Consider the following 27,793-nt stretch of genomic DNA (forward strand, 5'->3'; position numbering starts at 1 on the left):
TAAAAGTGACTGAAGCAATGGTAGCGAGGAATGCACCTCAGTGTCTCCGGTGCTGTGTATCTAGTCCTGGTTCAAACCAAAGATCTTTGTGTCTCACAGCAGAATCAGAAAGCGGCAGATCGCAAACGTAGCAGAGGTAACTTAGAGAAGGTTCCAGTGGTGGATGTGGCCAGTATGTAAGATGCAGACATATGGTGCAAATGGATATACAGAAAGGTCCAAGCAAAACAGAAGGAAAGTTTTTTTGTTGTTTTTTTGTGGATTTTTTTGCATGGCTGCCAGGTGTGTATTTGTTCTAACAAGTTTTTGCCTAATAGTCTTGTGCGTGTGTGGCATTCAGCTCCACGGAGAACATGATGTGAAGGTAAGCAGGAATTGGAATAGAAATTGTGCCAGGTGCAAAATAACTATAACTGGGCAACAATACACATATTGGTATCAAAATCTCAAAGTGCTTGCAACTCCAGCCTTTTGTATTTTTAACTTTAAATTAGAAAATGAAATTAAAGTTTAAAAGTCCTCGTTTCAAGCTGTCAGGCTACAAGGAGTCACCTCTGCAAAGCAAGAGTTCCCTGCCCAAGCTTTTTCTAGTGATGTCACTCACAGTAGTGTCACTGCTGGGTGAGACAGTCTCCTGAGTAGTCACAGGTTTTTTTAGGACTTTGTAGGTCAAAAGCAGTATGCATCTTGCAGTGGCAGTACATCTGTCTGACAAAATATTATGGTAAAGTGACTCTGTCCTCCCTATGACTTACATGCAAGTTACAGTGGCCTGTATTCCTGCACTGTGCACATGTTGGCTGAATATCTCATGTGAAATGTGCAGGATGCACAGCTGACTTTCATAGAGAGATGTGAAGAGTGTTTCTTGACTCTGTGCTTATAAGTTGGCAAACATAATATTGTCCTTAACTAACTTTCACATAAGGTGAACATTGTTCACTGAAAAAATTATCAGACCAGGGATTGTGTGAAGGTCTGTTTGATTTTTTTTTTTTTTTTTTAAATACCAGAAGCAATAAAACTTGATATGTTCAAGCTCTGTATGAACACATAGACAGCATATTTATTAATACAGGCAAAGTGAGAGAGTGGAAGATAATTCAGTTAATTTTAAGGGGCAGAAACAGGAGATGGGTAAGGCAGGTGCGTTGTTTTACGGGGAAAGCGTGTTTATGGTAAAATGTTTTATATGCTGTCAAAAATGCTACATCTGGTTGGGGTTAGCGCACTTCAAAAAGCTGTAGGAAGAACAAGATGTTGCTTGCTGAAATGTGTGCTAAGCACTATTTATAAATCCAACTGTGGGAAGAACAAGGTTAATGAGGGTGAAGGAAAGGGTCTTGAACTTCTCATGGGAGGTGTTAGAGCTTTGTGATTACTGGTCCAGGAGACGGGGCAAGGCAGAAGCTGTGTCAGCATTTAAAGCAAAGGCATAGCATAGGTATTTCTGAAGTCTTAGTCTCAGTGTGCAAGTGGATACTGTCTTTGAAGAAATTTGCCAGTATGCTACCAACTTCAGCTGGCAAGAACCAGCACTAGTTTCTCGCTGCTTCTCCTGAAGTTTTAACTCACCTAAACAGATGCCAATCATTTGTCCTTGCCCTGAAAAAATCTGTGCTTTTAAACCTAATCCTGGAGATTGATTTAAGATGTGAAGCATGAGGCTTTCTAGTACTTTGTTACCTCAGACTTTTAGCTGGGAGTATGTTAGGTAACGGGGAGAGTTGGGCCAGAGGTTTCAGGCGCTGAGGCGTTCTGTTTGCTGGGCACCCAGATAAGTAAGGCTGTTTCGCCGTGGGGCATGATGCACCTGGCCAGGCAGAGGCTGGACGCACTGTCACTGTGTCAGCACGGTGTTAGTAAGGTCCAGCTTACTGGCAAGTAGCCTTACACTGGTCTCTGCTTTTCTGCTTTTGGGCAGGAGCTGCAGTCTAGGCCTGGTACAAGCCTGCACTGTCCAGAAGGGCTAACCCAGGCATTTCTGCGTTGTGCTTTATTGTGCAGTACAAGCATAGATGCACGAAAAACCTTTTGTTATTCTTCCATATGTAAAAATACCATTTGAGACTCGTAAAAAAAAATGTCTTGGAGTAATAAAAACGGGTAAAACTTACAGATGGGAGTCATTTTTAAGTGGGGAAGAAGAAGGTACTATGGAATCCTTTGTCAAACTAGTGATGTCTGGTCCATTTCATTATGGCGCGATTGCAAAGTTTCTTGATTTTGTATCGGTTACAAGAACAATCCGGCTTCCAGAATCTTCTAGAAAAACAGCAGAGATGTAGCCAAAGAAGAACGTGGAACTGCTTTGACTGCTGAGTAATGGTGATGAACTAAATTATGTTTCTGTTGTGGCATTGACCCTGCAGTACCAGTAGACAGAGGTTCTTGGTGGGTGAAGTGTCCTTCTGAGTATCATGGGAAGCTGGAGATCAGTGGATCAGTAAGGCGGCATCTCCATGGGGCTTTTTAAACCAGAAACATAAGTAATTTCACAAACAGGTTATGGTAACTGATCTGATTTTTATGTTGAAGCAAGCAAACAAACTTTTCCCTGTAGCTTGACATACTTATGGAAAACTAAGGAAGGTGGTCTGTAAAGTAAATGTGACCTGTTAGACAACAGAGACTCAGATCTTTTAGTTCTATGTATTGCCTGTGTATTGACCACCCTGAGGCAGAAAGCTGTCCACTTTCCAGTGATCTGTTGGATGCTTGTTAAAATCTCTCCACAGGAGAGACTCTCATTCAACCTAAGCCATTTCCCCATTTTTGCTTTATCTGAGCTTGTTCCTCATCTCTAGGTGTGCTGCTTATTTCAAAGACATCCTAATGAAATAATGTTAAGTTTATGTATGAATATCTTTTAAAGCTGTGTATCATGTAATCCTGAGTTTGTACATTGTCATGATGCTGTTAAGGTCTCGTAGTCAATACTGTAGTGGAAATTACTGAACTTCAATTTCTTGCGTGAATTCTGTAACATATCACAAAATTACACAGCTTTACTGCGGAAGGTGTTCCTTGTAATAGACCTTTTATTCCAGCCGCTAGTTATTGGTAACTCAAACACAAGAGGAAAAAGGTTGGTGGCCAGTCTGGATTTGGGGTCCAGCTTTACTTGAATAAGATAAAACTCTGAACTGTTACTGCTTGTGTGGCACAAGGGGTGCATGCTGGCTCTCAAAGCGTACTAATGAGAGTGGCTGTGAAAGCTGGTGGAAGGCACACCAAAAAAACCGTACAAAAACTTGAATAAAAACTAGTAACAGGACATGTTCTTTTAACCTATACTGCTGAAGGCTGAGAACACTGTATAATCAGTAGCTTGAACATCCTATCTTCTCTGGCTAGGAGAAAGTTATGGCTCAAGCTCTTATGCCTGCATTTGAGCTGCAATAAAGCCTTTCAGTTTGTGCTTGTGTGGGTCTACTCAACATTGCTTGAACAAGTCCAGCGTGCCAGCTCTCTTTTCCCCAGCACTTCAATTAGCTCAGTTGATACAGTTTTTTTGGCCCTCCATGATCAGTTGATCCTCATCAGCACAAATGCAGTAATTTAGTTTGACTGCATGCAGCACCGCAAATAGGATGAGTAGCCCTTGCTGCACTTAAAAGAAGGAGCAGCAGCATATGGGAGAGCAGTAGGCCCCCAGATAATGGAAAGTATATATTACAGTAATCCTAAAATGTCCTGACTTCTAACAGATTATAGCATCATCTGGAGAAATAGGAAGATTCCATTTTTGCTTTGGTCTATATCAGCATCCCTTCCTCCTTTTAATAGCTACATTTGCCCATACAGATTTTCTTCTTTTAGGTAACAGTATATGATTTTTGAGAGAAAAAGGTTAAGAGGTTCCTCTTTTAGTATCCCAGGTAACAAAATGCATGTGTGGACCAAGAACTAATTGCCATATTTAAAAGGAAGTAAGTTCCAGCTTTGTCTGCTTGCTGAGATCTAAGGACAGGTCCTCTGCTAGATTTGAAAAGGTTGCCATCACATGAAATTGGATGATGAGTAGGCAGAATAGGGAAAACTTGAAAGTTTACAGTTCATATCAAACGAGTCACTACCATTAGAGGAACCTAAGTCGTTTCTGGCTTATAAAAGGAAGGATGTTCTTGTTAGTTCAAAACAAACAAACAAAAAAGCCCTCAAGCAAACAAAACTTCCTGCATGGTAAGAAAATGGGTAGTGCACAGTAATTTAGGCCTTTTCCTTCGCAAAATGGAAAACAGTTTTGTTCATGCTCTGCTAACAGTGAAAGTATCACTCTGATGCACTGTTTCCAGCAGGAGCTTTTTTGTCTTGGAGTCTGAGTAAGAAGTGGCAGCTTTCCCCAAACCAGCTAGCTGTTTCTTGGAGAGGTCTCTCTTTCCCTTCAAACACTTCAGCAAGTGGACTGAAAGAGATGTCTTCCAAATTACAATTCATTTTGCTTTGAGCTTACTGTAAATAGATGGTGCTTTTTTGTATATGTGTTGAATTAATTGCTCGATATTCTTGTTGAGGACCATGATACATCATCAAGACAACATAGTAATAACTGGATGGGTGATGGTAGAAATTGGGAGCTTTCTTTCCTCTCCCCTTCAGTGTGGGTCGTTAAGCGATATAAATGAATTAAATTGACATTATGTCTCAGAATTTATCTGGGAGACTGGCTTTTCCTGTTATATCAGATATGGCATTTGTTTAAGTTCTTTTTGAAAGTTATCATTAAAGTGGAGTCTTTCACACTAATTTAGAGCTGTCTAGACAGACTGTGGTCTGGCAGAAAATATCCACTGCTTCCTTGAATTTTTGTACCTTGCCTGATGCATCCAAATTTGTACTATTCCTAACTGAAATAATACGCTGATTGTTTGAAGTGTAGGCACCCTATCTAATGTGCTTCTAGGGTACCATGATAACACTGAAAAATGCAGAGCTTTTTTACTATAATCATTACTTTTAAAAGTATAAAAGTAAATTACTTGGAGAATCTTGTGCAAAAGAAAACTGATGTCTCAGTTAAGTACCCAGCCCACCACTTCCAAATATTTTACTGTCACAAAGACTGATTTCTATTTATCTTATTGCCTTCCGAATAGTCAGCATCAGTCCTTTCCATATGCCAAGCTGGTGGACAGGTGTGCCTTATATCAAACAGTCTTTACATTGAAATCTTTTAGACTTTTATGTAGAAATCTTTTGTAGACTGAGCTAAATTTACATTGAAGTCCATTGTCTTTCCCCTTCTGCTGCAAGAAGTGAAAGGGGGGGAGAAGCAGAGATGATGGAAAGAAAATAGTGTGAGACTTTCCAGTTTTGCTGGTACATGGAGAAGGCTGAAGTTAACATGCTTTCTCTAAAATAGGGAAACTATAGTATCTCCACTCCAAAAAAAGAAGACTAAGGCAGATGCTTCCTTTTTTTTTCCTTGAAGTACACTGTTAAAAGTAGTCTCACGTGCTTTCCTACCAGCCATAATGTGTTGCTGGGAAGGCATCAGCTGATTAACTAATGTTCATATCAGTTGCTTTCTTACATACATGTCTTTCAGTCTCACAGTTGCTTAGTCAGATGGCAGTCTATGTTTATCCAAGGTTTGTCACCAGATGGGATAAAGGGGCTCATCTGACTGCCAGGAAAGCTTAAACTTTTCCAGGCCTCTAGGGAGAACTGTTCCTGTAATAAGGGGGAGCCTCACAATATGCCACTTCCCAAACACAGGGCTGACAGGAGATAAGACTCTTAAATTAATGGATCAGCTCTCTTTGCTTAGAAGCTCTACAGAATTGATATGCCATCTGCTTTCTTGACTGTTCTTAAAGGATAAACAAAACTAAAGTGAAGTTTGGCCAGATTTTCTCCTTTATTCTTGTACGTGTGCTCTTTTCCTGGCACTGCCTTATAGGTGGTTCAGCATGCAGTTTTAAGGCACAGATCGTTGGTGATGGGGAAACATCTCTGTTTTGGGGTGGGAATCGTGGTTAAAAGTGCCTCAAAGAACTGATGGGAAGGACAACAGGGGTATCGCTATGGACAGTCTTGGGCATGAGCTTTCTATTGAGGGTAGCCCAGACAGTGGGACAATGAAGGATGGGATGGGATGGAGGTACAATGAGGTAGTAAAATGGGAGAACAGATAAATGTGTTCCTGGAGGCAGAGGATGAACGCTGGTGGAACTGAGAAGCTTGTGAGGGTGACAGGATGGTGAAAGAAGCATAAATGAGGCTACCAGCTTGAATAATTATCTTGGCAGTGCTACACTGAATAGCGCTGAAGAGGTGAGGTGAGTATAGAAAGGCCAGTGGTAAAGAGGCTGTCACAGTCCAGAGGAGTGTTATGGGGCTGGAAGAAAAAATGGCCAGGCTGACGAGAGAGATCAGGTTCTGGAAATACCCTAGAGAAAGAAATTTTGGGTATGGTCGAGAGAGAGAGACAAAGACACTGTGGAAACTACTGTCACAGTATTGGTATCACTGCAGAGGCAGACAGGAGAATCTGAGCTTAATTTTGGCCGTGTTATATTTAAAACCGTTACAGAATTTCCAGGAAAAGATGCTAAAATCAGGTCAGGATAGAGGACTGGATAAAAGATGAAACAAAACCAGATCAATTCCTTTGTGAACATTTCAGGCAAGCTGTATTTGAACTGTATGAGTAGATACAGATTATGAGAGAAGAAAGACCCTTTGGACCTTATGGAATTAAGAATCTAAACTGGTGAGGACAATTCCAGCATAAAGTGTGCGTGCACACATACATGTGCATGTGCTAACTTTCAATAAGTTTGTCCCCTTTGATGGTCCTCATTTGCTGTTCTGCTTCAGAGAAGATGATGGAAGCCTGCCAGGATAGATCTGTGTGTGTACAAAGCTATGCTTTTGTACACGCTATACACAGATGTGCTGATTACATGCATGGTAAACCCAGTTCATGAGCGCTTCTGTACCTGAGGTTCATTTATAGTATGGTAGTTGTGTAAAGAACATAAGGCAAACTTGCCAAAAGCAGGTGAGGATGTCTGGTGGGTGGCAAAGGCTAAAGGAAGATGTTAGTTTTCCATGGTAAGCTTCATCAGAAGTGCAAAGGAGGACAAGAATGAAGTACACGTGCTCATGCCAAACGTCACTGCTGTCAGCTGCCTTCATGAGCAGCCATCATGTTTTTCCCTGGAAGTCAAATTCAGGTGTTTCCTTTTTAGAAAGGATGGGAGGGTATCTGGGCTTGGGAATGTAAAGTGAGAGAGTCCAGGATCTGAGCAACCTGTCCAGAATGACTGATTGATTAAAAATCAATCATCAGGGAAAAATCAGTCGTCAGGGAAATTGCTTCTGACTTGTTTAGTTTTTCTCACTTCACCATCCGGTCACTGGATCTTGTTAAATGCCTTTGTATGCAAGATGAAGAAGCCCCCAATTTTAGACAACTTCTCAGTATTTGTATACCTATAATACGTAAGCAGGCCACTTTTCAGTCCTCCGCTTCAATAAGTAGCTCAGGCTCTAACAGTGTGGTCAAGAAAAGATGTAAGTGAACACAAAGTAATGTTTAAAGATGGGACAGCTGAGGTGGGACATGAAAAAATTATGTCAGGCTCCATAAAGTGTGCAAGACTTGTCCAGGTTCCATCTTACGAAGGGGAAAAATGAAAGATTATGTTCACACTGTAAGAAATGCAGCTAAAGGGCAGGAGAAGTTGAGAAAATTGAAGGAGAATGCAAAGGATCAGAAGCTAAAAGGAAAACTGGAGCAAGGAAAATGAGACCCAAGAAGTAGAGAATAGACTGCTATTCCATCTTTCCTCCCCTTTTTTTGTTTTTGTTTTTTCATTTTCTTGTTCCTTCTCAAAAGTCACTACAGTATAGTCAGAAAAGAGGCAGGAAGTTGCAAAAACAAGTAACAGAATGAGCATGGAATCTGATCTGAATGAAAAAGTATTTCAGCTTGGCTTTGAAAATGGAAAAATCAAGAGGAGTAATAAAACTTGTAGTGAGGGCTGCCTTCATCCTCACAAATTTTCTTCTAAAGCCCTCAGCAGTGTGAGGGCACAAACAGGAAGCAGACATTAAAAATGAAATTTCGTTTAGGATCGGCAAAGACAACCTTGCTGTGCAATGGGGTGAAGGTTTTAGAAGGTACAAGATGACAAAAATTGCTAGTTGGCTGGGCCAAAGAGATGTGGGTTTTGGGAGGAAGCAACTGGGAAAAAATATTGAATATTAATGAATTGGTGGTCTTTAATGACTTTTTTTCTCATCATGGCCAGAAGATGGCTGATCAGAGAGACTGAGCTCCATAATTGTTTATAAGAAAGCTGAGTTCAATAATTATGAAGTTGAATGAGTGGGCATCATAGTGGCTCTGAGAGGTGCAATCTGAGGTTTTCAAATCAAATAAAGTCGTCGCATGCTAGCTTAGGAGATCGAAGTCACCGAGAAAGAGCTTCAGGGATTGTGATGAGGAAAGGTTGAAAGATCAAAGGGCAAAAGGCAGCAAGTGCTGCTATTTGGAAAGTTGATGGCTGAGGCATTGGAATAGAGTGGGAAGGGGTGGAGACAAACAAATTAGACAGAGGTTGAATAGGAAGAGCCTTAACAGCTCTGCCACATTTCATATAAGAACAAATTTGGAATGATGTCTTTGGCCTGGATATAAGCTGTGAGATTAAAATATAAGAAATGGTAGAAGAGAGGTGACTGTGTTTACTGAAATGAAGTGGAGAGGGCTCGGGAGGTGGCAACACTTAAATCTAGAAGGTCCCTTCTGGGAGTAAAGAGAAGGGAGGTCCTGAAATGCTTGCAAGAGAGGAAATAATGTGTGGAAAGAAGAAATATGTGCAGGGTTGAAAATGGCATGGGGAAGTAATTGAAGATGGGCAAAGGAGATGAGACAAAAATACTGCAAAAAATGATGTAGGGAAGCGTGTGTGGGGAAAGTGCTAGGAATCTGTGGGAACGGCAGAGAGGCAGGATTATGTGGGACAGGAGCAGCAGAGGAGAAAGAGAGAGAGGCAGGTAGAAGAGAAGGGACAGTAGCAGCAGGGACTTGTATTGTGTCTGTGCCAAGTAGTAGCAGTACAGTTAAGCAATTAATAGGTGGAGTGTACTGAAGCTAAGAGTTGTTACATGGATAATAAAATGCTTAGTTAATTGTGCTGGTAATTGAGTTTTAATAAAGTAGTCAATTTTATAATTAGGAGAATTTGGACAGAGCATGATCAGATGACAAAATAAGGTAATTAAATACAAAGATCAGTTAAATAGGAAGTGAACTTGGAGCGCTAGGTTTTGTGGATGATTAATTGGGGCATCAGTGAGACAAAAAAGTGCTGGGAAGGTTGTAGCATAGTTGTTGTAGGGTATACTACGTCTTATATATTGAAGAACATGAAGTTCCTCCAGTAATCTAGTGGCAAGTGGATCCACTGGTGAATGTCTGAGGAACTGCATTCTTTATTACTATTGATGCCATCATTCGGTTCCTAGCGCAGTACTTTTTACCTTTAAAGCCATCAAGCTGTCTTTGAAGCAGAGTTTTCAGCCAGTTAAGCAAAGCTTGTCTCTCAGAAAATGGAATGTCTTAAATGTAGCTGGAACAGAAGCTGCTGCTGATATTTTGGGAAAAATAGATGGAGAAAAGGCTATGAACTCTTGAATTTTACTGCTGAGCAGACTGTTATTTAAATACAGTTCAAAATGTTATTGGAGATTCCTTGATTTGCTTAACAGCCTTCTAGACAAAGAATGTTAGAAGTTTAGGAAAAGAAATACTCAACTCTTGAGAAGCATCTGCTTTCTTGCTTAGAAATCAGCTTTTGAGTGTAATTCCTACATCCTTTGAGTAGGACCAAGATGCTTGTTAGCGTTAATTATCGTATTGATTTATGCCGGTAGTCAATTTAAGTGCAGATGAGCATTACAAGGTAATTAGTAACAACAAGAGAAAAATGAGCTGGGATTTTCTAGGACTGCTGGAAGTATTTTGCTTTGAGTAGGACCATTCCAGAACAAAGCACTAATATCCTGAGGCTGCAAAAAAATGCATCTGGCAAAAGTAGTTCCCAGGTGCTTTTGAATATTAGTGCCTGGATACGCAGCGTAGTAACACAGAGATGGTGTATGGATCATAAGCTAGTTTAATAAAAGGAGGGGAAAAAGGGGGGAGGGGAACAAATTACAAAAATTACAAAAAACACAGCCCCAGTTGCTCATTTCTTGTCCTTTCCCTGTGTCAGTTCTGTCTTCAAGCAGCTTAATATCTGATCTGACAGTTATCTGAGTGGGGAGGGGAACAACGTAACTGGAGGACTGTAAAGCCAGCCTATATCCCATAGCATGGGAAGCTTTATGCCGCGCAGTTAGTCCCTGTCTTGGAGGCAAGGAGTGTTATTTAACTATTGCACTGGAAGCCATTTTCTCACAGTAAGTGTGGTTCGGAGTACAGCAGTGCAGGCTTTTTTGTCTTCTGAATTTTTTAATATAAGTAATTGGTGCATCCCTGTGAGGGTTTTCTGGTATATCTACTAGTGCTGAAGTCTTCTGTTAGCTGGCTGGCAGTTCAGTTATCTCATGAACAAAAATCTGCATTCAAGTTTTGTACTTTTTTTTTTCCATACTGATTTTCAAGACTGAATTGAATGGGCTAACTGCACATGTAAAATCCAGGCATACTTGTATCAGTGTTCTTGAGTTGTTAATGAATAAAAGAATTCTGCCGTCTTTCAGACTTAGTCTCCTAGCCAGGGAAGGGGATGTTGCAGCCTCAAATTGTGTGAACACGTGTGTGGGGAGATATTTTTTTCCCTTCCCCTTCTTTCAGCAGAAAAGATGAGGAGTGGATTTGGGAGACTGGTTTCCACAGATATTCTCATAGTTGGAGGTGTTGGTGGGAATCCCAGCTAAAGGGCTCTAAGTGAATGTCATAAAATACTGAAGAAGCAGATCTGTGAATAGTGCTAGTGTTCATACAGAAAGCTGACTCTGAGTGCAAGTCTGCCAGTCAGGTACCAAACATACTATGTGACTTAAGCTGGTTATGAAACTGCACCTTAAACACATGCCGAAATGGGAAGTCCAACTGTCGCTTGTCCTCAGGAAAGCGCTCCCTGCTGGCCCCTGCACCCTTGCCAGCATTGGCACCAATGAAGCCATACGGTCAGCCAATTAATATGATGTGGCTAAAATGCTTGCTGTTGGTTTTCTGTTAGGGCTTGCTTTTTTGCATGGCTGAGCCCCCTGTTTCAGCTGAGCACAATACTGTGTAAGCTGCAGCGATGGCCCGGGGGCAGCAGAAGTGCCCAGGTGGCACAGGGAGAAAGTACCCCTTTCAGTAGACTTAGATTGATTTAGCACCCTGTGAAATTGCACCCTTGTTACCCAAAGTTTTAAGGGTTGTAAATACTGAACACTTGCAGTGATCGTTCTGCTTGTAGTCTCCCCCGTAGCTGTGCTGGGGGCTCCTCTGTTACATGGGTGCTTCCACAGACTGAGGAACACATCTCTCCCAAGGCGAAGATCCAGAAACCAGCATCCAGCCCTGTGGCTGGACTTGCCTGGTTACAAAGTTAGAGGCAGTTTTCCTTACTCTTTTATTACAAAGGTAACTGAAGTGGATCTGCATTCGAATCTGAGCCCTGGGTTTAAGCTTGCCCAGAAGAAAGTTAACTGTGTCCATCGTTATAATGTACTCTCTCACGCGTGTCGCGAGGCTTCTGGGAGTTACTGCAGGAGGCTTTGCACTGTGCAGATGAACCACGGATGAGGTCCTAGCGAAGTGAAAGGGCATTTCTCTGACTTTTTGGAACTTTTTGGAACTGGTCCCAGAGTTGGGAACTGGGTACAGGCACTGGAGGACTGTCAGCAATCAGGTACAGCTTAGGCTGGGTCCTTTCTGTGAGATGGAGAGGTTACCAGTAGACAGGTTACCATTAGTATGGGGAACTTTGCTCTGGTTTATATAGCCTCGGGTAAGCCACCTAGTCTGCCTTAAAAATGCCACTGAACTCTGATTTGAGCTCTTTGGTAGGGGTGGCGCAGAGTCTTTGGTACTCCTGTAGCTCTACAGCCCTGACTTACCTTCCGTTGGAGCACTGCAGGCTTGCTGATATTTTGTGGTCTCTTTCAAAGTAGAGGTGGTCCCTTTATCTCTTTTCAGGAGTCAGTCTAGTTTCAGCCAGCTTGTAATTACATTTTTAACACCATCAAATGGCCGATGATTCCCCCCCCCCCCCCCCCCCCCGCGAATGAAAATTAGAGTAGTGCACCAGTTGACAGAGAGGAGCCCTTCATTTTGACAAGAGACAAGAAGCTTGTCACGAATGGCAGTGATGTCTGAAAGCAAGCTCAAATTAAGCAGTCTTGCCTTCTGTCTGCACCACAATCCATAGAAGAATCTGAAGGACAAAGGCTGGGGATTAAAATCTTATCTGGATAAGTGCCAAGCAAATCTTAAAATGGGTTAAGCCTTTCTAACAGACAGTGACTGACATGACAGTATCTGGGCCTGTGTACTTTTTGTCCCTTTTGAAATTGTTGAGTAATATTGTTTATGCATTCTCTTTAATTTTGGGAAGAGCCCTCCTTGAAACCCTGCCGGTTGACTCACCCAGGGCTTCCACTGCCATTCAGAGGCTGAATAATCAATAGCATACGGGAACTGAAGTGAACTGAGGAGTTGTTATATATTGAGTTTAAATTAGGGCCTGGAATTTGTAGTGTTTTGAAGTAGCATGAACTGCTCTCCATTGTACAGGGCCAAAACTGGCTCTGAGTATTTAGTGACTTAGTAGTCACAGGTGCTTTATTTTAGCATGTAAGTATTTGGAAGAGTGGAGTGAGAGCTCAGAGTTAGCTGGAAAAAATCTAGTATGTGAAAATATGTGAAAAACTTCCCTGCGGAGCCCTAATAGACAGTGCACGTGGACCCTGGCAAACTAAATTGTTAGTCCAGGGAGCTAGCGTGACTGGTGTGTGACAAGAAGAAATATGATCTATAGAATGATGCTCCTGGCAGATCTTTCATTTTAAAAAAAAATCTCTCATGGTTATTTCTAGGTTTGTCTCATTTGACCCGTGTTAATTACACTGATGAAACAACCAAAGGAGGTATAATAGAAACTCTTTGGCCTGTGTTGCCATGCCTTTGATCTGTGGTGTTCAAAGCATGGGCGGGGGTGATGAAATAAGAATACTTGCTGGGTTTTGTTTCGTTTTGTTTTTCCAAATAAGAGGGCTACAGAACAACAGGTGCAGATTTACCATGGAACTTTAGAGATTTATCTGATGTGGTATGTGCTCCCAGTCATGCGATGGGAGAGTGGCTGCCTTCAGCCTTGGCCAGAAAGCACTACCTGCTCCAGGATAAAAAAATACAGCTCTCAAGAAAGCAAACCAATTACCTTCTGACTATTACAGTTTCAAGTCATTCAGAAAAGCTCCCGTATGCCAACAACAAAGAGAGATGATGAGGTGTGTTAAACAGCCAGTAAATTCTACTTCACAAAAAGCGAATTCAGTATAAATTGGAAAGAGGAAAATCAGAGGATATTTATGTATCTGTCGCTATTAAGTATAAAAGTAGTAATAGCTGCTTGCAGTTTTCATGTAATGAAACAAAAAAAATCTCATTTTTAAGTAATAGGGAGGAAGTGGAGCCTGGGAGAACAAGTTTATAAACAAACCAGGTAAGTCAATCTCGTAATGGTACTCTCGAATAAAAAGCAAGGTTCATGTTCAAACGAACTCACTGAGGTATGGGTGCTGATTAGTTCAGGCTTCCTTGTCAAGGCTGATATGAAGGCTGCTGATTTTGAAATATTTTACAGGAGTACTGTCATAGTAGTTGCGGTCTAAGAATATGAGGAAGACAAAGCTCGTAGCGGGAGAATATCGCTATTACACCTGTTGCTTCAGTGGCAGAGGGGGAAGGCAGACAAGCTTTCAGATTGCAAACCATAAATCCTCCTGTTCCCTGAGAAAGACCATTGCTGGAAACATGGTAGATCTTATTTTTAGCTTCTGATAGTGGGTGGCAGTAGTATACTGCGCTCAGCTGTCTGCGTTTCTGATGTGGGTGGATCAGTTCTGCTGGGGGAGAGAAGAGTGTCCTGGCCCTGCCAGTCCCTGATCTCTCTGCTGAGAGAGAGCCAGCAAGATTTCCAGTTATGATGGTGGATTTTCTTGTGTGTGACACAAACAGCTGTTTATTTTCCACAAACTGGTAAGACGCCAGATGGTAAAGGCTTTTATCCCTGCTGCTCTAGCTGGATTTGTACCAGTAACTTGGAGGCGAAAGGTACCATATGGTACTGGTAATCCCTGAAGCATTCATCATTGCTAAAATAATTGTCAACACCTTTTAGTGCTGACAACTCTCGTTCATTAACTTCTGTGCTTATTTATGTGGACAACATTCAGATGAAATGTTATTTAAAGTATTTGGTTTGAGGTTCTTTTTTATGTGAATGTACCTGAGATTTAATGCCAGCTAAAAAATTAATTGCCTTTGGATAGTAGGTTGAAGGTTTATGTGAAATGAGTTGGTGATCTCATTGCAGTCTCCAGCGGATATGAACTGCCATTGGCACTGTCAGCGAAGATGCAAACTGCGGATAAATGTGATGATTTGGGGAGTGATACTGTGTTTTGAATTCTGGTGAATACTATCTTATTATTACTACAAAAAACTGCTTTATTGTGAATGTTGGTCGTCGTGTATCTACCAGACTGGGATTAGACTATTCTGAGGTTCTGGGAGCAGGGTTTGTTTATAATGTAGAGAGGAGATTAAAGACTGGACTCTGGTGACTGCTGAGATGGGTGGCAGTTTGTGGAGGGAGATGCTAGGCAGGAGGTCAGCGTTGCAGGAATTTGCCTAGACCTTCCAAGATCTTAAGACTGCTTGTGACCCGTGGTCAACTCTAGAGCTGTACAACATGAGTGGGGGTTCACTGGCTAGATTTTCTTCAGGCTGGTAAGTGCACAAAGGGAGCGTTCAGCCAGTCTGTGATAGAAAGCATCCTGACTGCAACACTATGCCTCTAAAACAGGCGTGAAGCGTGTTTAGTATAACCATAGTAAGAAAGCATACTTAGTATGATTGCAGGATCACTGAAACAGTTTCTGCGTCAGTACAGATATTGCACTGATAGGTGCAAATACTAGAGCTTGAATTTAGGTTGGTTGGTTGAACAGCTTCATTTTCTACAGAATGTTTTCTGTTTTAAGAGCCTATCAGTAAATGCAGTCTATTTGGAAAAAAAGAAAAACAGAAGCTTTTCATCTTTGGAAACACCTTGCAGCAGGTGTTTTGGAAATGTGTCAGTATGGGAGTTGACAGCTTCGCTGTGAAGTGATAGGTTTAAGTGTGAACATTCTAGCATGATTTAGACAAAATAATTTAAAGATGAGAAAAATGTAAGCGCCTTTAGCTGACACTTTGAATAGGAGACTGCATTTCTTCAATCTTCCTTTTAGAAGCAAAGACTGTACCAGTAGTTAATGTCTTATGCTGTGTGGTTGGTCTTGGAAACTGCTTCTATAGTACATGTATAAGGAGAGCTATCTTCAGACTCCCGCAATAAGAGGACAACATAACAGGGTGCTTGCCCATCTTTAGTGCTGAGTTTGTGTTTATGGCTCTGTGTGCTCAAGGGACACTAGAAGAAGTCAGTTTTATAACTGCTGTTTCACTACTACCAGAACTGGCAGTGAGCAGTGCCCAGCACCCTCACAGTCTTCACGGTTTGCAGGATCAGCCCAGTGCTGGCACAGCAGGAGCATGTGCCCCCGCAGTGGGTACCACCCGCCAGAGCTAGCTCGGGGCTCCTCAGCCAAACCAAGCTGTGCCATCCCATCACCGGGGGAGCGGACCTTGGCCTCCCTTGCTGTGGCAGGCAGTGGGTAGGGGTCTTGCTGGGGAGGAGGCTTGCGGTCAGTGGGGGTGTGGAGAAGAGGGCTGCTGGCTGCTCCTGCGGGGAGGATCACTTGCAGGCTGGCCATTGCCAGCCCCTCCAGCGGTTGCTGCAGCCAGCCTGGTTTTCCAGGGCTCTGCCGCTGACAAAGGCGGTGGAGCCATCACTGATGTTGATCTGTGTGCTCCCCTGCTACAAGCCTAGTGCCAGTTTTGCTATCCACATGAGAGTTCCGTATTTTGTTTAATACAGGACCTGTCCACCCCACAGGCTGCTAAATAGTGCAGACATATCTGAGCTAGGTTGAAACCAGGCTGGCTCAATACTGGGAGCAACCTAGCTCTGGCCTCGTAGTCTGCGTAGAATAACTTAACCAAGAAGACAAATTAGCCTACACTGAACTTTGAACTGTGTTAGCCTGCACAGGACCTTTACCTGTAGACCATTGGCCTGAATCCAAAATAATCTGATAGTCTTCCCTGTTGTTACTATGTTGAGTGTTTGTCGTAAATTGTAATACAGTAATTCTGTTGAACTGACGGTTGCTTGGCAGGCTATGATTGCTTTTGGCTTGCTTGCTGATGCTCAGGAGAACCACATACGTCCATATAGTGTTTTGAAGGCAGCTGCAAGTAAGATCTAGTCACCTGGAGTCAACCAAAAACCTTGTAAGTAGAGTGGGGTGAAATATCTCTTCTTACTTCTTGGGATGGAGAATGAGACTCCAGACATGGCTATCTGGTCACTCTTTGAAGCCATAAGAAGTGGACAAAGTATAGTATTTCTGCCCCACATCAACCAGTATAGAGGTGCAGATTCTCAGCCTTGCCTTTGAGTTGGGATGGATATGGGAAGTGCTTTACACATGCAGCATCTTATGTTGTTATTAAAAATGTGAAGAAAACAATCCTGTACCTTTGATCCATTGCTGTATTTTGAAAAAACTGCTTTGGAAAAAGCTCTTATAATACTTTATTACAAGAAAATAGAAAATGAAGACATGGCTGGATTGATAGGAGGATGATTTGTTCTCAGCCTCTGAATAAAGGAAGTTTAGAGTTAGAACAATGTCTGGAAGCTGCTACTGATAAAGGTTTTGCTATGGTGGTGTGCAGGGTTGCAGTTCGGGGGGCAGATTCTGAGTGTGCAGACTGTTGTAGCAGTAATTATGGATAACGTATAACACAAATAGAATTGTTTGTTTAAAAAGTACAGCATATATTATGGGGAAAAAATTGAAACAGTGTTTTCTTTTTCTTTAGAACTTGGTGAAAAAACTGTGGAAAGGTAGATTTCAAACTGTAAATTTTGGCACCAGTAAGAAACTGGAGTGCTTTCCCCCTCACTGTTTTTTCCCAATTCAAAGGTATTTGGCTTGGCTCTAGTTCATTTCAGAGGTTAGATTTTTAACCTCTGTTTTACCATGCTCTGTGTATGGGGAAACAGAGCAGACGTCTCAGTGCACATACCAAATGGACACAAAAGTGAAATGCATATTTCCTAGAGCGCCTCACGTCCTCCAGTGGAAATGTCCTTTCAGGCCTCCTCCAAAGCTCCAGGAGTTCTGGTGCCATCACTCCTGATGTCAAAATACCTCTTTCATGTGTCCTGCCCGGAGCAATAACCTTTAAAACTAGAAGTGGACTTTTGGGACAGGGAGTGAACAGGACTGCCTGCTTTCTGTTGCAGTGTGCCTAAGACTGTAGATTCACCAGTTTTTTTTCTGATTTGTTATTGCTGACCCAGACTCTAGCCAAGCTTTGTCGTTCATCAGTTTTACTCTGCTGCTTTTGCCCCTTCTTCCTACCCCTCAAAATCGTACTGAAGTGAGATGGAATCAGACTGACACAGATGCTAAGCAGTTAGTACTGCTGTTGGCAGCGGATTGAACGCTACTTTAATTTGAATTGAGTTCTAAATTAGGCCCTTCAAAGTTGAAACCCTCTGATACTGTTTCCTCTAATTAGAGGGAAGAAACTCAAAGTGGCAAGGTTTTGAGACAAGCACCATGTAGATTGGCAGAAGCCCTCAAGTGACTCCAGCTGTGTGAGACAGCTGATGATCTTAGAAATTCCTGTCAGAGTAGATAACTTGTATTTTTCTAAACCAGATCTGCTTTTCAGAAGGAATTGCATGTGTTTTTTTGCATGATCTGACATTTAAAACTGGATAAATACTTTTGGCTTTCCAGTCTAGTCCCTGAATATGCCCTGTATTTACTAACTGATCTTGACTAGATTTGAACTTTCCCTTTTCCCACAGCAGAACAGGGAAGGTGCACAACCATTTTGACAATGTACTGCAAGAGGCTTAGTTAGCTGGAGCTATTGTTGGAAAAAAAGTTCATAAGCAATTCAAGTGAAGGGGGAGTGGGGTGGAATAATTCACATCTTTGATTTCGCATACTGCAGGGCCAGGTATTTCTTGTATTTTTATTGGGTTTTCTTGCACTCCCCCCACCAGTGATCTGCCAGCTCAAGTTTTTCATGTTATAAAATCATCTGCTTTTTGCACACAAGTAATTCAACAAGGGGAAGTTTTGTTTTTTGTTTATGGAACATGCTGGTCAGCATAGCTAGTCAGGTTTTTATATCATGATGTGGAACACTGTTTGCAATGCTGCGTCTGGAGAGGAATGGCTAAGGGTTTACAAGTTTGTTCACAGACTGCTGAGGGTGCTAGGAGATGGTTCTCAAGTAGGTGCTGAGCAGAGAAGCTGCAGAACCTCTGCTGGGCTCGGACATGCACATCCCTCACTAATATTTCCATACGAAAATTTTGGCCTCATCCAATTAAACTCCTTTGCTAGATACTTATTCTGTAGTTTGTCCTTCCTTCCTGCTTATCTCCAGATGTAGCAGTTACAGGTTGCAGAGGGCCTAAGTGGGCAGCGTAGTTACTGTTTTTCTCTCCCATCCTTAAATTGATACTAAGGATGCTTAGCCAGGACCAGTTTATTGATTTTAATGTATGTCAAACCATAGCAGTTATGGGGTGCTTCTCCTCTTTCTTACACAGAGAAAGGTAAAAGGAATGAATTGTCAGTTTACTGCATAGCTGCTAACCCTACTTTTTCCTCTTCTTTCCAAGGAAAGAATCCCGTTTTTGGAGATGGGTTTATGCTGCCTGCAAACTGTGGACTGGTTCTCTACTCTGACAGCCTTATTACCAGCTTCCTTTTCCTTCTTTTTTCTTGGCAGGTAAATGCAAAGATTTTCTGTGGTTTGCCGTTTTTAAAAGTCGGTGGAGTCATGTGGTGTTCTGAAAGATGGTCTCAAAACACTTAATGTCAGCATACTCTAAGCTGTCTGTCCCCTGATTCTGCTTTCTCTTAGCTTGACGTACAGTGCCAAGTCTAGTGCGTATTGCACTAGACATGTCATGTCCCGTCAGGAGCTGTATGCATAATGCAAAAGATCCAACCCTTTTGAAGGGTCAGTCACTAAATATATGAGGCTCCCAATCACTGCAAGCTCTGAGAGGATACTTCAGTGTGGGGTGGGTGGGTTGGCTGATTTGATGTTTTTAGAGCAGGTAAGTATGAGTTGACATTATAAATGCTAGCGTGATGGGGAACAGGGCAAAGTGAGAACTCGTCCTGTAGGGGCTTTGTAGAGTCACGCTGCATTCCCACCAAGGCTCTCTGGGGATTTGGATCCATGCCTAAGGGGAGCAGATGAAAAGCAAACCTTAAAAATGTAGTTGCAGGAAGCTTTTGTCCAAAACTTTGGACAAAAAGCAATGAAAGAGAGAAAAGCTGCTGTGTAGCAGTGTCTGGTTTATAGAGGACCTGTGTAAAGCATATCTGTTAGTCAAAAATCTCCCTTCTTCCCATCTGCAAATATGGAAGGGAACAACAGCTACTCCCTTACTGAGCAGATAACTGGAGATGCAAACAGTGTGCCACAGCCAGCATGTGACCTGTAGGTCTTGCTAGCAAACTCAAGCCCCGAGCTGCTGCTACAAGTGCTCTGCACCCTCTTCCCTCTCTGGGATGAGAGGTCATTTAATCTCTGTGTAATCCTCTTTGGGCAGAGCTTCAGTGAGTTTTCTTGCAGTTGTGTCCCCTGAGTGGATGGAGGTCTTTGACTCTTGGGATTGCTTGTATGCTCACTGCTGAGACTCTGCCTCTTCCCTTCCCCCTTTTATTCAGCCACGTGCCCACATTACTGCATAGAAGATTTGATATATGGCTGTATCCATTATTGTTACTGCTTTCATTTCTGTTCAAACTACGTCAGCCTTTCCAAAAAGACATAGTTTCCCCATCTGGTAATCAGCTGTGTAGATGCAATAGCAACTCCAGTTAACACTAACTGTGATTTGTGTTTAATATGAGACTTTTGGATAAAGTTTCAGCTGCCTGTGATTCAAGAGAGGTTGTGGGTTTGGGGGTGTTTTTTTAGCTGTATAAGTGAGGCCTAGCAAGCTCAAGCTTTAGTGCAGTTGATTCCAACTTACATATTTGATGTGTAAATGGAGTCCTTACCTGTGCTGATAGTAGAATTGACAATCTAAGCAAACAAAAAAAAAATCAGTGGGCATATGTCCTGCAGAATTACAGCACTGTGGGTATTTTTCATCCTGAATCAGAGTTGAAATCAGTTTTCTTATTGAATTGGGAACATGGGAAAACTCAAAGCACAGGTTTTTAATTGGTGTTCAGCTGAGTCTTTCTGAACAGCTGTGGCACCTCAGGCAAGCTGTCACTTGCATCCTGCAACCTACTGTCCCCCTCTAGGTCACACTGCCTGGTGCGTGTGTTTCCCACTGTGAAGTGCAGTGTGTGAACCAGCAAGGAGAGCAACACGCAGCACGGGAGAGCTTATCCACAAGGATGGATGGGACAGAACTACCATTCCTGGGGTCATTAATAATCCAGAGCAAGGGAGCCAACCAGTGTTGAATGTGACCAAAACAAAATTTCCCAGCTTGGACTGACAGATGCAAAAGTTTCCTTTCCTGGCCCAAAAGTAGCTTAGTAGCTTTGGGATTTTTTTTTTTTTTAATTAAGAAGCAAAGCAAATGGATGAATAGAGCCTGACCTACAGCCTTTTCTCATATTATGTAGAACATAAGGCTTCTGTTTGCAAACTGGATCAAGCAGTGGAAAGATAAGACAGAAATGCCGCTGGTGTTTTAGTACATTTCAAGTAAACAGGAAGTGCCAGGAACTTGCTGCATGCTCACTACTAATATTTAAATGGTAATAGTGTCCCATCAGATTTCACATGCTAGATAACGTCAGTCTGTGTCTGTCCTAGAGTGTGCTTACAGCTAGATAAACTGGTATTGGTGAGCATTTTTGCTTTGATTGTTAATAGAATATGGCTGTGTCTGTCCCTGCTTTGGAGCTTTAGCACCTTGACCTGCCGGCTGCCCCCAAATTCAGCATGGAGGAATACTCAGTGTCATCTCTCGCTCCTTTTGCTGCCTCTCATAACAAGCACCAATTGCAGCAGGTCTGACCAGAAAAGTGAGCAGAATTCTTGAACTTCCATGTATTGTTAGAGGTTGGTGAAGTTTTTGTTTGTTTGTTTTTCCATTTTCACAATTGAGGTATAAGTTCTTAAAATCTAAACTTTATCTATGCTTCACAGTTTTGGAGAGGATGGGAAAGAATAGCAGTTTCTTCTGCCTCTGAGGACCAGAAGAAATCTGCTGATATTAAGACTAGGACCACACTGTCATGCAGTGATACCTGAAGTCTGGCATAGCTTAGACTTTTAAGAGAATACTTGAAAGATACGGAGTAATAGAATATCTTTTTTGCTGGGCAAGACTTCAACCACTTGCTAAAGGGCTGTTAAAGGAAGGGCAAGCACATAGCTATGAAACACTGGCTGTCTTATAATGTGACTAGGTGCTTTGAGATGCAGAAGGGAGGCTCTCCAGAGCCCCTAAAATAGACCTATATGCCTTTTTGTAAATCAGCCAAACCTCTACGCTGTGGTTTTTGCAGAATGTGGCACTCTGGTCCAGAATGTGTTGTCAGATGTTTGAGAGCCTCTGTTAAAGTGGCAGCAGATATTCCTGTTCAGGGCTTGATTTTCATCTCTGTGCTTTGAGTCCTTGAGGGGGAGCAACAGAAAGTGATGAAACTGTCAATGTTAAGTAAACAAAAACTGCTTTTCTGACCTGGGCTTTTTATTTTTAGCAAGGGAAAAACCTTATGTTTGTTAACTAATAACCAAGCATCCTTAGAGTTCTTCTGCTTTTGAATGGGAAAGTATCACATAAAGCTAACATTCATTAAGTCCTTCTGGACATATTGTAAGATGCGTCATTGAATAGTTTAGAGGGAGAAGTTTGAAGGGTTTTTTTGTTTGCTTGTGTTTTTAAAACTTCAAGTTCACCTCAGTAATAACATATTTTGGTTCTTCAGTTAGCGCTGAAAACAATTATGTGCTTTCCAGCATGGATTTTCAGAATATAACTTTGTAACTGATAATGAAATACACTTGTCACTTCTAACAAACAAATGAGTTTAACAGCTTAATCAGCTCTGTTTAAAAAAGAAAACTCCGATTCTACATGCACAAGTCTTCATGGCTGGTACCTATTCTCTCCCTTTCAAACTTCTAGTCTCTACATCAATTTTATCAAAAAAAGATACTTTGGAATTTTTTATTGCAGTGAAAATAAGATACCATTATATTCATATGTGTATACCCCCACACACAGAGAAAAAGTTCACTGTATATACACTGAAATACATCATACTCAGTGTGATCAAGACTCTCCTAGGCTTGTGCACAGCAAATATTAGAATATATTTAAGGTATGCAAGATCCCAGCTGACACACACTGTTTTGGTTTATATCATACAAAGGACTGATACTCCACTAAATATAAACCTTAATAACATACAAGTGCGCAAATTTCCAATTTTAACCAAGCTTTTTTCATGCTGTAAATAGAGCAAATGGGAAAACATGGGTGGAAGGGGATAGCCTTCCTCGCCACACACCGCATGAAAAATGCACCATTTCTTAGCAGAAGCTAGTTAGCCAAGCTGCACAGAAACAAGTCATACATTTCTAAACTGTACAGTTATGATGATCACAAGGCGTTGGTGTAACAGGCCAGCTCATTCTTCTTGTTGCAAGAGCAGAGAGGGACTGGGGTGCTCTGAGGACTTGCATTGCTGTAAGAGTCCTTGCATCACACAGCACACTGACCTCTGTCTCACAACATATGATCACAGTGATATTAAGCAGATATTAATTACAATTACTTTCCACAGTCTTGTGGTATTTGGGCTTATTTACACTGGTTCATATAAGCATTTGTTTGACAGATGGCGCTGATCCCCATTCCCAGCTGCTCAAGGCAAGAGGATGCTATGCAGGTGATCCACTGAGGTCCTCCAGAACGCATAGAAGAACTCAGTGAAATCTTAACCTGTTTAGATCAGCAGCCTGTGGACAGTAAGTAGTTCTTACCATCACTTAACTTGAAAAAGTATCAGGTGGCTGTTGGCACATGCAGGCCAAGAACCGTTGACTATTATCTTTGTAAAAATAAATAAATAAGTCTTGTTTGCTAGTAGAGGCAATGTGAGACTGTTAGCACTCTTAACTGTAGCAGCAGTGTTAATGCCTTAAATGAGAGATTTGGTGACTGCCAAAGCTCCAACATACCTTAACATGTAAACCCCACTCTCTTCATAACTTCAAAACAAAATTCAGTTTTTGAACCTCAGGAGTTCTCCATATCAATTCAGCTATTTTAAAATGCTTCAGGCTGGCTTCTCCTGTTTGAAGATTTCTACGCTGGCTTCCACTAAGCCAAGAGGAACCTCATGTTTTTTCCCTCCTGTTAAAAACTGCTGCCATCTTCCAAATGTGCACGCACTTAAATACCACAGCCTGATTTTTGAAACAGAGCTGATGGCAGGCTATGGCTCAGTTCAATAAAGAAAATTCAGATATTAATTGGCTGAATTGAATATTGAATAAACAATATATGTTTTAAAAAAGATAGGTGCAAGTACCACTGTGGTATTTCATTGTTAAATTATGCACCCTTCTATTTCAATAATTAAATCCATTATGAAAAACAAGGAAATGGACAAGAAATAACTTATATTAACTTATAAAAATCCAACACATTGTCTATATACAAAAAAGTCAATGTTAGTCACTTAATTTTTCCAGAACACTGCTAGAAGAAGCCCTTTTGGGCCCATGTTGTGCGTCTGTCAGGAACAGCTGGAAAACCAACCATCTTGGTTTTAAAAACGATGTATTGTAGAAGTACTGGCCCACCTTGCTAAGGTGACAGATGAGGTCACTGAAAGTCAGAGGTGTTGCTTATTGTTGGGGGAGAGCATTTAGGAGAGCTAAATGTTCTATTTTGCTAATGTCAGATGACAAAAGCTAAATAGGGCAGCTGTGTAAGATGATTTTTCCACTGAGGTTATATTTGTGTGTATAATAGGAATGCTTTAAAATAATACTAACATTATTCTAGCAGAATAGTTATAGCCTACAAATCATTCATGTGCAAACCAAGTATTTCTTTCAACTAGAACCTTATACTTGTGAAATCATTACAGTAGCCTCCAGTGAGGGGAAGAATGCCAGACAGGGATTTTAAATGTGTATTTTATTTTTAGTTTTGTGCATATATCTTCTCCTTTCCTGAGGAGACTTTTTGCCTTGGTATACAAACTTTCACTGTCCATTTCAGATTTAAAGTAAAATGAACTTTTATAACCTCTGCCACTTCTGATCACCTCGTAGGAATGTCTCTTTATGCAGAAAAGTCAGAGGTAATCGAGATAAACAGACATTCATACAATTTAGCCATTCATTTAGAAAACATCTGTATCCATCCATGCAATGTTAAGACTGTAAGTAACTTTGCAGTTACATCTGAGCCCATTGCTATGGCAACAAGGTAGTCTTTATCTCCCGCATGCTTCCTACTGATTTCTTTTTTCTTTTTTTTTTTTTTTCTTAAAGCAGCTTCCTGAAATGAAAAACAGAAAAGCAATGATTAAGTTAGTCTCTTTCAAACTTTGGATTCAAGGCTTATACTAGGCAGCCCTTACTGCTTTCCAGCTGTGGAAAATTTAGAAGCTGACCTTTTTCAGGATTTAAAAAAAACAAAAAAACAAAAAAACCCCAAAAAACTGACACTGAAAAATGCAAGCTGCACTTATTTTCAATTAAAAAAAAAAAGTACAGTTGATGACCTTCAACCATGAAGGCTTTTGCTACTGCAGCTATTTTTAATCTGCTCCCAAGGAATTGTACTGTAGTATCTTTCAAACCAACATAGCTACCTCTAACTTTCTGATTGCTGCACTGAGTACAGTTCATAGGAATGCGTAATGCAAATATTTGAATCTTCTATAGCCTTTTCATGGTTAACTTTCAAAGCACACAGCTCAGCTTGGTAAATTATTTGGAAATGTAAGCTTTCAACGATGACGTGCCCACAATACTAGACAATATTGTGCTAGCGACCTACTCGTTTTTAGTTTGCTGGCAAGCCTTGAGAACTCAAAATAGACTAATATGCTTTTAAAAAATTCTGTTTTAAATACAACAACAAGCAACAGTAACTAGCCTGAAGGAGATGAGAAGATTCTATTTATGCTTTAAGGATCGACCTAAATTGGTTTCAGTGCTTCTCTGACATCCTTTAACTTTAGGATTCCTCTTCACTGCTTTTAACATATCTTTTGTGAGCATCTAGTTTGACACTAGTTATTTTAACTACTTTAGAAGGCTTGAATCTCTTCAGAAATAATGTTGAAATCTTAATCCCTAGGTGTCCTAGCATTTCAAGGCCCATCACATGAAGAGTATAGTAATGTAGCAAAGGTCACATGAGAAAACACCGAAAGAATTATCCAGACAAGACATTTTACTCACATTTGATGCTGCCTAACAAACTCTGCAAACTGACGGTCTTTAGCATACAGCTCTATAATTCGAATTCTGTCTTGAATTTCCTAAAATACAAGAAAAATAATTGTAGGGACATAAAAGAACAGAAATTAGACTGCTATGATAACTGGAAAAAGAAACTTTTATGCTTTGCGATTTCAAGGAAAAGACCTTGAAATTGGGCACTCCAGTATTAAAAATAAACATTTATACTTGTTTTTAAAATGAAGCTCTTCAGTTCTGAAGTCTAGTAATACCTCACTGCTAAATCAGAGTTTGGAGAGAGTGACATTTCAACAGGACATAACAGAACCATTTCTTTCTAATAGATACTTTGCCCACAATCCCAGTTACAGGCTGGATTCACCCCTCTAGCAATTGTTCAAGGCTTTAGCATTCGTTCCTGGATATGAATCCCTTCTCTTCAGCCTTCTAGAGTAAACCCTGGATACTGTGTGTGCAACAGGAAAGGAGAACAGTGTGATTAACTTGCAGGTTATAATAAGATCTGAACTTTCAAAAACCTATATAAAGGCCTGGAGGCTCTATAACTATTCTTGCAGATGCCACTGGGCCTTAAAAAACAAAGGCTATGTGTAGCAACACAGGGGTGGGGAGGGAGGGACATTACTTAAGTGGTCAGCTCCTTTATCATGTGAAAGCCATTATATGTCCTTTCTATATGCCCAGTAGTAAACAGTGAAGGAAATCCTTTCTCTCTCCTCTTAAATAGCTGCAGCCAGAGCTGCAACTTGTCTGAGTATAGGCTCAGGGAAAGATTGAGTCCACCTCTAGGATAATAATTTCTGAAAAAGCTGATCGTTGCTTGACATTTTGCATGCCAGTATAAAACCAAAAGTCACTTACCTCCTTAGTAAGCTCGCTGTTTTCATAAATGTGCCTTATCTCTTCACTGCTGTACTCAGTGGATGTCTCTGCACTGGTCGAACTGTAGGATGTCAGCTGGGGGTATCTCCGATAATAGTGGCTATAGCCAGTGGTATCGCTTTCATACATGGGGTTGTATTTAACTGCGTTCTCAATGGATGAGAGGCTGTCACCCTGCCTGGGGGACAAATAGCAAACAGTGAATTTCTCTGCAGCCTGGAACAGCAGCAGATGGATTAAGGAAGCCTGCCATTTAGAGGTGTGTACTTCCTTTTGCTTGTCAGCTGTGTGATGTAAGACTTACGACAGAATTGTGCTCGTTGTAGCAGATGTGCTTTAAAATATTAGATGTGTCTTTTACCCCAGTGAGTCCTCGGTGTCACTCTTCGTGTACTGGTCTCGAAGGGTCCTGGCCAGAAAGAAGATTACAGCAGATGCCACAAGAAGGAATCCTGCCACTGAAGCAATTGCGATACCCACAACGAGTGGTTCAGACACATACTCTTCACAGTGCTCCCCTCTGTACCACCAGTTCTCTCCTACACGACACCTGCAACAAAAAGAACACTGGGAAATAAAACACCAGCAAAAACTGTCACTTTAATGTAATTTTAATGTAAGCTTATTTAACTTCCTGTTATGATGTGCTCAGTTAAGTTACCTGAATAAATACCTCTGCATTTTCGAGGACCAACTTCTTCTTTCTTGTCTTTTTAATATGAACAGCCTCTTTAATATTATTGAGTTGAGTGAACATTGGTAGAAGAGTACACAGATAATACATTTGTGACGGTAAAGGCTTGTGGCTTTTGCTATTTAGCTAGAGTAATAAATCTTGTGATGGAACGTGTTTAGACTAAGTAAAAAGGTGTTATGCCTTGGTTCAGCCTTGCAGAAGATGTATCAAACACTAACAAAACTGCATGCTACCTTTAATGATATTGTGATATACATGCAAATGAAGGTGCATTAAATGAGCAGAATGGTTTTAGAGTGTAGCAAGCTCTGTAATGGTTAGTTAAATAAATATATAGAATTAGATGACTGGAAATAAAGTGGGTGCCCAAGACTGTATCATTGCAACTGTTCCCCAAA

At 41.2% G+C, this 27,793-nt stretch overlaps 1 protein-coding gene and 1 long non-coding RNA gene across 3 annotated transcripts in view; one reads left to right on the plus strand and one right to left on the minus strand.

Moving 5' to 3' along the window:
- On the plus strand, window positions 1-27,388 carry LOC135330119 (uncharacterized). 2 transcript variants are annotated; one of them, XR_010391903.1, is made up of 4 exons: window positions 1-364; window positions 18,999-19,108; window positions 23,209-23,338; window positions 27,065-27,388. It is a non-coding gene; the product is annotated as an uncharacterized LOC135330119 (long non-coding RNA). The 2 variants fall into 2 exon arrangements; XR_010391904.1 differs by having other exon boundaries at window positions 1-282.
- The window catches only part of IMPG2 (interphotoreceptor matrix proteoglycan 2), a 56,899-nt gene continuing 51,630 nt past the window's right edge, over window positions 22,525-27,793 (minus strand). Inside the window, exons 17-20 of the mRNA XM_064521489.1 lie at window positions 27,060-27,248; window positions 26,678-26,876; window positions 25,796-25,875; window positions 22,525-24,884 (exon numbers count right to left, since the gene is read on the minus strand). Of these exons, the coding sequence (XP_064377559.1) occupies window positions 24,872-24,884; window positions 25,796-25,875; window positions 26,678-26,876; window positions 27,060-27,248 (481 nt within the window). The 3' untranslated portion in view covers window positions 22,525-24,871. The remainder of the gene's footprint in view (window positions 24,885-25,795; window positions 25,876-26,677; window positions 26,877-27,059; window positions 27,249-27,793) is intronic.

This window comes from Dromaius novaehollandiae, chromosome 1 (assembly GCF_036370855.1).
Source record: "Dromaius novaehollandiae isolate bDroNov1 chromosome 1, bDroNov1.hap1, whole genome shotgun sequence".
In the NCBI taxonomy this organism is placed as follows: Eukaryota; Metazoa; Chordata; class Aves; order Casuariiformes; family Dromaiidae; genus Dromaius; species Dromaius novaehollandiae.